Source organism: Microtus pennsylvanicus, chromosome 14 (assembly GCF_037038515.1).
Source record: "Microtus pennsylvanicus isolate mMicPen1 chromosome 14, mMicPen1.hap1, whole genome shotgun sequence".
In the NCBI taxonomy this organism is placed as follows: domain Eukaryota; kingdom Metazoa; phylum Chordata; class Mammalia; order Rodentia; family Cricetidae; genus Microtus; species Microtus pennsylvanicus.
The window spans coordinates 9,592,017-9,604,049 of NC_134592.1; the positions used below are offsets into that span (position 1 = coordinate 9,592,017).

At 55.4% G+C, this 12,033-nt stretch overlaps 1 protein-coding gene across 2 annotated transcripts in view; it reads left to right on the plus strand.

Annotated features, from left to right (window-relative positions):
- The first annotated feature begins 3,657 nt into the window (after positions 1–3,657).
- Positions 3,658–12,033, plus strand: part of Begain (brain enriched guanylate kinase associated) — a 33,874-nt gene continuing 25,498 nt past the window's right edge. For both annotated transcript variants that reach the window (XM_075947789.1, XM_075947793.1), the window contains exon 1: positions 3,658–3,801. In XM_075947789.1, the coding sequence (XP_075803904.1) occupies positions 3,760–3,801 (42 nt within the window). In that variant the 5' untranslated portion in view covers positions 3,658–3,759. The remainder of the gene's footprint in view (positions 3,802–12,033) is intronic.

Below are 12,033 nucleotides of genomic sequence, written 5' to 3' on the forward strand. Positions count from 1 at the left end.
GGATCTCTCACAGGCACGCATACTGGCTGGGACACACAAAACCGGTAGAAATAATTTTCCTGCCCAGTGGAGTGAAGAAAATTGGTGGCCGCCTCTGCGCTCCTCTTTTCAACAAGGGCAGCCCGCACATGTCCCGGTGGCTGTGGCCCTGCTGCCACCTTGCGTCCCGGTGGGGAGTCCGTGCCTGGCACACTGGCTCTGCCCGGCATCGGAGACTCCTGGCAGTGTGACCCTGCCTGAGAATGCAGACTCTTTCTTCAGGGTGAATCTTGCCCCGGACCTATTCATTCACTGTGTCTTCTAACAGTATATGGGAAAGGGCACAGACAAAGGTGGATACCCATTCCAAAGGTGACATGAGGACACTCAGAGAGGACAGAGGAATGGCCATGGTCTCCCAGGGCCCAGGTTAGACGTCTGGCCAGTGACTATGTGGGTGACTCGGGTCACTAAGGTCTTGACTAGCCATCCTGCGTGGGAATGGAAGGGAGAGAGACATTAGGAACACAACCCTCCCACAAGGGTGCCATATTCTTGCTGGAAGAAGAGTATGTGAAGGTATTGAAACTTGGGATGGGAAAAATCAAGCATCTCCTTAGGTCCAGAAGTTAGGGATCTGGACAGAGATGAGGCCAGGTAGCTCCACCCTACCGCACTATTCCAGGGGCCACTGGCGCTTTCTTCATTGTTTGATCAGGATACAGTAAGCATGTCTGTAGGTGCATTGGGGTTGGACAAGCCTGGAAGGGCTACGAGACAGAAAAGCCCTGTGAGCCTGTGGCTGGAGAGCCTGAGCTGGGCTGCCCTGGAAACCAGGCTCCTCGCTGTAGAGCTGGGGAGACAGCAAGAACCTTGCCTGCCAGACTCACAGTGCAGCAAGAGCTGCACCCTGTGAGAGTCTCCGGTATGTAGAGACACAGCAGTGAGTGGTCAGGGAGGAGAGGAAGGACCTTGGAAGAACAGAGGTCTCACTGAGACAAATGCTCTTTGGGGGAACATCTTGTGACTGTCCCAGCCCAGCAAGGACACTGCTGAGCTGGGTGGTGGTGGCACAAGCCTTTAATCCCAGCACTCAGAAGCAGAGGCAGGTGGATCTCTGTGAGTTCAAGGCCAGCCTGGTCTACAGAGTGAGTTCCAGGGCAGGCTCCAAAGCTACAGAGAAACCGTCTTTAAATACATACATACATACATACATACATACATACATACATAACCAGGACACGGCTGAAGGAGAAGCCCCCACCCTGTTTCCTAGATGGCACAAGTATAGGGGACAGATAAGGAATCCTAGGGTCCAGACATCTGGGAAGGTGATGATGAGGGTTCCAGTGCCAGTGCTCTGCAAGCACCTAGTGTTTTCTCCTGTCCCACCCAACAGAAGCTAAATGGGGCCAGGAGCCAAGGACAAAGGCCTCTGCCACACAGAGCAGTGTTCCCCCAGCCCACCCACCTTCCACCCTCTGGGAAGCCTGCTGGGTTGCTGTGCTCTGCTGCCCCGCACACAAAGGCGCTGGGCTCTGCGACTGTTGGGGGACTTTGGGTGGTACTCCCAGGCTTTCCTCTACCTGGGGGAGGGTCCTGTGGAAGGTCAGACGTGAGTGGGAAGCACTGCGCCAGAATCAACCGAGCGCTCAAATCCTTGATCAGCTTTCTCCTCGCTAGTAAGCAGCCTTTGGGAAGAAGCATGGACAGTAAGCTGCAGCTGCACCATTTGCACAGGGGACTAAGACCATCTCCTATATGGAATATGGCAGGGACAGAAACCCACAACCAGGGCCAGCTTTCTTCCTGCCTCCCCACCATGGGTGGAAAAGGGAGGGGGGCCTGCGGGAGGAGGGGTGGAATAAGACTGTGGGAACAACTGGGGAGCCGGGCTAGTTGAAGCAAGGGCTAGTTGAAGGCAAGCCTGGCCTGAGTCTGCAGGCTTTCTGGGTATGGCAGACAGGAGCCACCAGCTCCTCCCCCTCCTCCCCAGCCATCTGTGCGTTGGCAGCGGAGGAGGCAGGGCGGAGGAGAACGTTCTGGCTTCATCTGAGCAGGACCCATCTCTAGGGAAAGGCTACAGCAGAGGGCAGAAAATGCAGACAGAGCCCTGTTCCATGGACTGCATCTGCATTCTGTGTTTTTCCCTTCAGGACTTTGGGAGTGTGTATAGGGGGGCGGGGGAGTAGGACCTTAGGGCTGGCTGGGCCCTTCTACCTCTGTTAGAGACTTTAGTGAGGTCAGAACCTCAAAGATTGGGAGTGGTCCATACCTCTCTACTCAGGATGGGGCAACCCAGGTCCCCAGAGCAAAGGACATATCACTAGAGTCAGGGGTTAGCCTGAGCTGGCCACCAGGAACTGTAGCTGCCTTCTTGTTCCTGTCCCAACTGTGGCTCATGCCTCGAGAGTCAAGAAGGGCCTCCTGAGGCTCACTTGCACCTCCCTTCTGCACCTGTTACCCAAGAATGTCCCTGGTACCTATGGAGGGGGGTAGTGCTTAGCTTCAGCCTCCTCAGCTGCCGGCCCCTCCTCGAGACTCGGTTGCATTGCCTTCTCTCTCTCTTTGCCATCAGCACCTTCTCTCTGCACTGTCACTGTGCCTGAATGCACCAGCTACTCCCCTAATTAAAGGAGAAAAGAAGAAGCCACAACGTACACAGCACACAAGACCGAGAGGTGGATGGTGGTGACAGCCCCGTGACAGCTGCCCCTGGATTGTACATTTAAGGGTGATTAAAATGGTAACTCTTACATGCATATTTTACCACAGTACAAAATCAACATACATGCCATACTCGCTGGCAATACCCTCTTATCTGCCTTGTGTTTGGAAACTATTAGCAAGCATGAACCATTGAGCCAGCAGGCCCTGAGGGAGGCCAAAGGCAGGCCCTGCTGTCTGTCTCACCCTAGATCCTTCCTGGTCCCATGCGTTCATATGCTGGCTGCTGCTGGCATATGAGACATGTCCCAGAGAGACCCTGGAGTTCTCAGGACTTATGCTGACTTCCACATATGCTCCAGTCTAGTTGGGGACATCAGACCCTCTATGCCAGAGTGTCTCACCCAGGGCCAGGATCGGGCAAGTCCTGAATGCTACTGGGGAAAAGGAGAGAAATGCTCCATTCCAGTCACAGTGGTCCTCCTAAAGTCACTCTCCCTTTCTGATTACTTCTTGCAAAGAAGGAAGATGCCCTCACCCCACCCAAAAATAAACAAAAACAGATTTACAGGTCAGGCTAGGAAAGGGGCGGAAGGCTGTAGCAGTTTAAGGAGTCCTTGACTGGGATGGGGGCCAGGCACTGGCAGAAGCCTGGAAAGCAGGTCACACCCTTGGAAGCTACTTTTCTCGACTGTAAACTGTAAACTCCGAGTTCCCTGAAGGCAGGCACCTGTCTCTTGATGCAAAGTTAGTCCCCGGGGACCTGAGAGGGGCTAGCTGGTATACAGCAGGTGCCTACAAAATGTTGAAGCCCCCCTGAATGTCAACCCAGGCACTGCCTGGGACCCAAGGCGTTGTGCCCCGCACTCCTTCATTCATGCCCGCCGCCATTCATGCGCGCGGGACTCATTCACCCCGTGCGCCGCCTGTGCGCCCCGCGCCCACCACGTGCGCCCAGGCCGGGCGCGGCGCGGAGAAGCGCCGGAGCAGCCGCGGCTGCGCGGGGCCGGGGCTGGCGGGGAGCCGGGCCGGGGGCGGGGGGCGGGCGCTCCCTGCGGGAAGCGGGGCGCTGGGGAGCCCCGGCCGCGGGCTCGGGCGCGCAGAGCCGGGGCCATGTGGACGGGCAGCCGGCGGCCGGGCCGGCTTCGCCGGGCGGTGAGTACCCGGGAGCCGAGCGGGCAGGGCGCGGGGCTGGGCGGGGCGCCGGGCACCACGCCGGGGAGGTCCCTGCGCGCGCCCGCCGCGGCCCTGGGTGGCGCCGGGGCCCGGGGCCCTCGCGCGGGGCGGGGCGGCTGGGCCTCCGCGGCTGCTGTGCGCGTGCGGCCTGAGGACGTGCGGAAGGCGGATGCGGGGAGCCCGGCTGAGCCCACCCCGCTCGAGGAGGGGGGGCCGCCGCAGAGAGGCCGCAGAGCCGGAAGGAGACTGGACAGGGGCTGGTTCCCGAGCGTGGGCCGCAAATGGGCACGCGCAAGTCTCGGGCACCCTCCTCTCAGGCCGCCTTAGTAGGCCGCCAGCAGCCCTTCTACTGACAGGGGAGGAAACTGAGGCTGGGGAGGCAGGGCCTCGGCCAGGGCCGCCCCGCAGACTCTGACCAGTTCACAGAGCCTCAGCACGTTGGCTGGGAATCTCTGCCCCTAGCATTTCTGCTTCCTGCCCGGTTTAGAGGTGTTTCCTTCTTCGTATGTGCCCACCCCATCATAGCGAGGTTCCTTTGGGGCAGGAGCTGTGTAGGCGACATCCCAGAATTTCCTGAGTGAGCAGGATGGGAGCCGGGAAGGTCCCCTGGAGCAAGGGCTGACTGCAGGAAAAGTGAGACATGCAAGTGTGCAGCCAGCCCTGGTGGCCAGGGGTGACCCACCAGTGCAGTCCCTGACCTAGAGCCTTGGGTGCAGATGGGGGCATCGTGTTCATGGACTGCCTTATCCCGAGGTCCCAATACCCCGGGACCCTGGAGACCATGGGATGGTCTCTTCAGTTCTTTGGACCTCAGTTCCTCCACTGGCCAGGAGCAAGTCCCGGCTATGAGAAGGTCTCTAGGAGGAAGCCCCTTAACCACTGGGGTGTGTCTGGACAGCCCACTAGGGCAAGTGGCCGTTGGGGGCGGCACTGCCTGGCATCTGTGACAAGGAGGACAGGGAGGCAGCAGCAAGACCTGGCAGCCTCCTGCAAACCCTTAATTTCCTCGCATCTCACTATAATCAAGGCGGCTCTGAAAAGTGAGCAGTGGCAGATGCAGGCGCCGGGCGAGGGGCTGCTGCACGGTACCGAGGACCCTCCCGAGTTACTGTCTCACGTGTGTACATTCCTGTGACGAAACCTGGAGCTGTTGGACCCTGTGGGGAAGCAGAGCTGCTTGGGGCCATGGCCTGTAGCAGCTTCCCATAGGTTAGAAGTTGAGTGGGGAACCCTCAGGGACCCAAGAGCATAACTCAGTCTGAAGCAGTCTGGACAGGAACTTTCCCGTTACTCTCTCTCAAAGGACTGGGGCACCCGGTTGGCCTGCAGCGGCTTCCATTTATAGAATACCAAGCGTGTATAGGGTAGTGTCACCAGCACCCTCCCTACAGCAGCACCTCGAAGAATGAATGGATGGATAAGTGGATGAACTAGCCGATAGGAAGTGACAGCATTCCATCAATCCATGGCTTGGAGACAGTCTACAAGATTTCCCCAGAGCTCACAGGCTAAGTTGGAGGAGGTAAAGTTTGCATTGGGGTAGAAGAACAGGGCTTGCAGGGAGGAGTCAGAAAGCCTGAGAAAAGCATCTTGACGAAATGTGGCTGCCATAGGCCAGGGTCCTTCCAGCACAGGTCTGATGTTCAGAGCACCTAAGCTTGCTGTGTTGGTCCATAGTTGCCCCCAGGGTCCCTTCTCTACTCCCACCCTGCCTCGGAGGTGGTCATGAGACTGATGGAGGACTCTGGACTCGGTCTGAAGCTCTGGGTCCCAGTCTCTGTTCTGCCAGTGATTTGCTGTGTGATGTCAGGCAAGGCCCCAGACCTCGATGGAGACCAGCAGAGGCCATGCACCTGACACAGCCTGGAGAGTGGTCCAGAGCAGGCCCCAGCAGATGACTAGTGGCCACAGCTGCTGGGGCAGTCATGGGAATGTGGAAAGATGGACGGGTGAATGAGTTGGGACATTCTCTGTTCACCTTGCGTAGTTTCCTCGGACACACTTAGGTAAACTGACCTTCAGGAGTTCACGGTCTAATGAGAGGTGTGGACCCTGGCCAGTGTAGCAGAGGATAAGAAGGTGTTTCTATGTCTCACTAGTTGAGCCTGGTGGTCAGGATCAAGAAGAGCAGTGATGGTGGATAAGATGTGGCCCCAGGTCTGTGCAGAGATGTGCACATATCAACCCATGAAGACAAGTCGGGAATGGTGCACGGTTGAGCGGGTAGACAGTGGATTCAGGAGTGAGACTGCGAGTAATGGATGGATAAGTGCCTGTCAGCGGATGGCGGGTGCAGAGTTACAGGACCTGTGGGCAGAAGGCAGTTGGTATAATGAGAAGGTGGAGCATCAGGCCATGACCTCTGGCCATTGATGGCCGTTCATATGTCTCTTGGTCCCTCTGCTCCAGAGAAAGACAACTGAGCAGACCTGAAGGAGGATCACACCCTCATGGTGACTCCTCCTTGTGGGTTTCAGGGTGGGGAGAAGCCCAGATCGGCAGCCACTGTGCTCATAGCACCAAGGAATGTGCCCATCTGTGAATGAATTTAGGAAACCACATGGCAGCCATGATGTCCCATCCAAAGATGAGCAACCAGCCTGACAGCCGCACAGGGACTTCTCTCCTGGATTGGGGGGTGGGGGTGTGTGGAAGGTCTGGGGCCTGAGCTTACCTCCTTTCTGGGGAATGAGGGGAAACTCTGGGTGGACACAAACCACCGAGCAGATATGAACTGCCAGGGACTCAGATACCCAAGAGCTGTGGCTGCCCTGAAGGAATCTTGGGTTATCCATAGGAAGCTGTGTCCCAGGGGACTTTTCAGATTTCTCTCTGTGAAGGGGAGCATGGTACAAATTTGGCGCTTGGAGGAGAATGTGAGAAAGAGGCCGGGGTCTCTGTGGTGCTTGGTTCATACATGGTCTATGGCGAGGCGTGTGAGGCTGTGGTCTCTCTCCCATTTGCTCCATACGTGGCCTATGGTGGGCCGTGTGTCTTCCCAGTAACCCTGCTCACCTCGCTTCTCCCTCTAGATACAGAGTGGCTTCCGTAGCTTGGAGAATTACGAGAACAAGATGACTTGGATTTCCAGGGCTTACCACCTGCCTGTAGGTGGGTCTCCTGGAGCAGCAGGCAATGTCTACCTCTTCTTGCTGTCTCCGGGGTCTTTGACATCTTCACCTGAAAGACCAAGTGCCCTATGTCACCACAGGGGAGACTAGACCTGCCATGCAAACCACCAGTGGGATCGTGGTGCCGTGATCGTGGTGCCGTGATGAGCTCAGGCAGTGTTTGCAGGTCAGAAGCAGGAAACCCCTTCAGAGATAGTAACTCAGACTACCAAGAGGCCGGCAGGCCCAGACTGCCAGTTGTGATGGCCAGTATCATCCTCAGGATGTGATTGGAACTCAGGAATAGGCTCAAAGGACCTGCTGGCCAGGGCCCTCGGGCCCTCCAGGGACCATGCATACTAATACCACAGATAATGTGAGCCCTGCCAGCGAGCTCCAAGTCCTACTGGGACCCCTGCCCACCACACTCCCTATTGCCCTGTCTACCCTGCCAGCCTGGGTGCAGTTACATGCGGTAGCACCCTAAGGTCTGATGGACCATTGTTCTAGCAGGTGATGGGGTAGGGGATAATGGGATGTTGGGAATACGGGGGAAGCTGTTGTGGGTTGTGACGGGGACACTGGTTCTTCCAGGGACTGGAGATTCCTCCTGGTGTCTTCATCCAAATTCCAGCCCACAGTAGGTTTCCATCAGTTTGAGATACTTGTGAGCCAGCATCTGAACCTGTAGGTCTTTCACTCTACCCACCCACCCCTTGACATATCCATTCATCCGTTCCCCTACACACACCTCCATGTATTCATCTATCCGTTCGCCCATTCCTGCATCCATCCATTCGTCAGTCCTCACACTCCCCACATACCCATCCATCTTTCCATATACTGTTCCATCTCCACCTACAGATCACCCATCCACCCACTCACTCCCTTACACACCCATCCATCTATTCATTCATTCATTCATTCATTCATTCACCTATTCATCCATTTCTCTATCTATCCACATGTCCATCCATCCACTAACTCCCTGACACACCCATCCATCCACCCATCCATCCACCCATCCATCCACCCATTCATTCATTCATTCACCTATTTGTCCATTACTCTATCTATCCACATACCCACTCATCCATCCACCCCCTTACACACCTATCCACCTACCCATCCATCCACCCATCTACCCTCCCATCCACCCATTCATTCATTCATTCATTCACCTATTCATCCATTACTCTATCCATCTACCCATCCATCCACTCACTCCCTTACACACCCATCCACCTACCCATCCATCCACCCATCTACCCTCCCATCCACCCATTCATTCATTCATTCATTCATTCACCTATTCATCCATTACTCTATCCACCTACCCATCCATCCACCCATATACCCTCCCATCCACCCATTCATTCATTCATTCATTCACCTATTCATCCATTACTCTATCCACCTACCCATCCACTCACTCCCTTACACACCCATCCACCTACCCATCCATCCACCCATCTACTCTCCCATACACCCATTCATTCATTCATTCACCTATTCATCCATTACTCTATCCACCTACCCATCCATCCATCCATCCGTCTATCTTCTACCAATCCACTAACCCATCCATGCATCCATCCATCTACCCATCCATCCATCCATCCACTCCCTTACACACCCATTCACCTACCCATCCATCCACCCATCTACCCTCCCATCCACCCATCCATTCATTCACCTATTCATCCATTTCTCTATCTATCCACATGTCCATCCATCCATCCACTCACTCCCTTACACACCCATCCACCTACACACCCACCCATCCACCCATCTACCCTCCCACCTATTCATTCATTCATTCACCTATTCATCCATTACTCTATCCACCTACCCATCCATCCATCCATCCATCCATCCACTCACTCCCTTACACACCCATTCACCTACCCATCCATCCACCCATCTACTCTCGCATCCACCCATTCATTCACTTATTCATCCATTACTCTATCCACCTACCCATCCATCCATCCATTCATTCATTCATTCACCTATTCATCCATTACTCTATCACCTACCCATCCATCCATCCATCTACCAGCTGGGTACAATGGAGGGGCAGCTCTGGGTCTTCAGAATTCTGCAAGCTGTGTAGACACGTGACATTGTCAAGTCACCTAGACTGGAGATTTACAAAGCTGGTGCTGCCACATGTAAGAGACTGGTGACCACAGGGGTGGGAGGGAGACTTGGTGTCACCTGGGTCCTGAGAAGCGATGATGGAGATGGAGGGGAGGTGGTCAGGGTGGAGCAGAGCTGGTGTAGTTTGCCCGCATTGGACAGCTGATCCCTGCAGCCATTTGGCTGAGTATTATGGGCTTCAAAGAGGTACTAGCAGCACCCAGAAATCTGGGACCCTGGGGGCTTGCCCTGCAGCATCTCAGCAGGCTTCCAGGTGCACAGTGTGGGCAGGCAGTGCCAAGGTAGTAGTGGAGGCTGCCAGCTGGCTGAGGGCCTGGACCTGCCACAAGCTTTAGTTTCCTTTGAAGCTGAAGGTGGCACCGGTACACAGCTTTCCTCCCTCCCCCCACCCCCGTCACTGCACCTGGGCCAGTACTACAGGTCCCTGCTCCAGACTTGGCAGCCACCACCTCCCACCTCATCCCTGTGTATCTCAATTGTATGTAGCTGCTAGCAGTCAAGACTAGAAGTAAGTGTGACTTAAGCAGTACAGGGTTGTCTTTCTCAAGCTACAGTGACATCACAGGCGAGAGGCATGGGGCTACTGTGATGATGCAGTAGTCAGCAAGGATCCAGTTTTGCTTTGTCTTTGTGTTCCTCTTGCCTTTGCATATGGCCTTTGCCACAAGTATGCTTCATGGTGCAATGTGACTGCCACAGCTCCAGCTCCAGAGCATGATGCAAGAGGGTATTAGAGCTGGAGCCTGAAGGACACAGGAAAGCCGCCTGGTGTGTGTTAAAGTGCTCCCTAACTAATACATCCAGCATATATCTCCCTGGCTGCAAGGGAGCCTGGCAAGTGTGGAATTTTAGTTGGCTATCTTACATCTTAGATGAAAATGCAGGTTCTTTTGGGGAGTGTGTGTGTGTGTGTGTGTGTGTGTGTGTGTGTGTACATGTGAATACCAGAGGTGATGCTAGTTCTCTTCCTCTATTGCACTCGATCTTATTTTCTGAGACAGACTCTCTTCACTAGACCTGGAGCTCACCAATTCAGCTAAGGTGGCTAGCCAGAGAGCTCCAGGGCATCCTGCCTCCACCCATGCAGTGCTGAAGTAACAAGATATGCACTGTCATCCCCCACTTTCGTTTGAGTGCTTAGGATCTGAACGCAAGTCCTGATGTTTGCACTTTACCCCCGAGTCATCTCCTGGCCCTGAATGCCGGCTCTTGATCAGGAAGAATGGAGGTACGATGGGCACCAGATTGTAATCTGGTCCCGTTGTTGCAGTTATGCCTTCCCTGTGCCTGTACTGAGTGGTGGCTGTGACTGTTGTCTGTCCTTTTGTCCCCTGTACCTAGCTCCAACCATGGCAGTCCCTGTCTGCCCACCAGGGAGAGATGAGGACATGACCTTCTCTCTCTGGCATCCAGCCCCAAAGCTTACATTTAGTGACAGTCAATTTTGGGGGTGGGACCACCACATGCTGGCACTGGGTCGATGGGTAGCAGGGCATTGGCTGGTTTTCGTAGCTTTGCCCTGGAGGGCATGAGTGCCCAGCCTGTGGAAACAGATGAAGGAAAGTGTGACGCTGGACGGCCTGAGAAGGATGCTTACAGGGGTCAGCTCCCAGGCCCAAAGCCCTGGTCCTGCTAGCCCTGAGTGGGTAGATTCCAGCTCCCTCCTGCCATCCAGGGCAGAAGCCCACATGAGTGAGATACATGGCCACAAGCAGAGCCCCGACACAGGCCTAGAGAGCGTTGTTTCCCACCCCACTTGGACAGCAGGCCTCTGCCAGGCCAGGGCATTGAGGTCTCCTGGCTCTCCTTCCCCGGAAGAACCCCCTAGCTCAGGCTGCAAGGTTGCTGGGGGATCCCTTGCCCGCTTGAGCCGTCGGCGGGAGGCCAGGCTCCCTTTCTCCAAGTTCCTGGATGAGGTCACTGTGCGTGTGCTGGATCCAGTGACCCTGGAGGGCTTCAGGGGCCCTCAAGGCCACAGCCAGGAGCCCTTCCCAGGTGAGCACAGCGTGGTACCAGCCCAGGAACCCAAGGCCAAAGCCTCAGAGGAAAAGGACCTGGCTCAGAGCCCCCCGCATTCCTTGGAGGCCAAAGGCACCAGAGACCTTGGCATGGGCAGCAGCAAGCAGGGAGATCCAGCTGGTTCCCCCAGCATGTACCGGGTGAGTCCTCATCCTACCCCACCCCCACCACGAGCATGAGTCTGTTCCCCACAGGTCCTGTCTGACCCCCTCATCATACTGTATTATATGATTGTGTCAGGCTGTAAGCACCCAAAGCATGAGTCACTAAGAGAGTGAATGTTCTGGCTTCAGAGCACCAAACTGGGTGGGGTCTGGGCTCTGAGTAAACAATGCTAGTAACAATATTAAAATCATTGCTGGGTCAGCAGAGCCTTCCCAGTTCACCACAGGCTCTAGGCTGCTAAAGATACCCTGTGTACCGGGGACAGCGCTCATTCTGTAGTTGTGATTCTGTCTCGGCCGACTCAATTAGCAAAGCACTATAGCTACCAGGATAGTTAGTGGTCTAGAGAGGTTCACGTTCCTATTGGCTCATCCTGCTCTAAGCTCCTGACTGTCTTGTTCTGTATCCCTCAGTATTCAGGGAAGGACACTGCAGAACCCAGCTACAGTGAACTTTCAGTCTTCCCTCATGGCCACCTCCAGGGCCATCCCTAGGAGGGGGACATGGAGTTCTGCTTCCCCAAAGCCTCCGCCAGAGTCCCCCAGAGCCAGCTACCTGCTGTGTGACTGGATGGGTCTTCCTGCCTCCATGGGCCTCCGTTTTCCCAGCAGTACATGACTCTTCCTGCTGTCCCCACCTCCCCAATGAGGCACTACTAATCGTCTGGGACCTGGACTGTCTGCAGCTTTGGGCTCTGTATATGTTACATCTCTCTCTCCCCCCCCCTCTCTCTCCCTCACCCCTCTCTTTATGA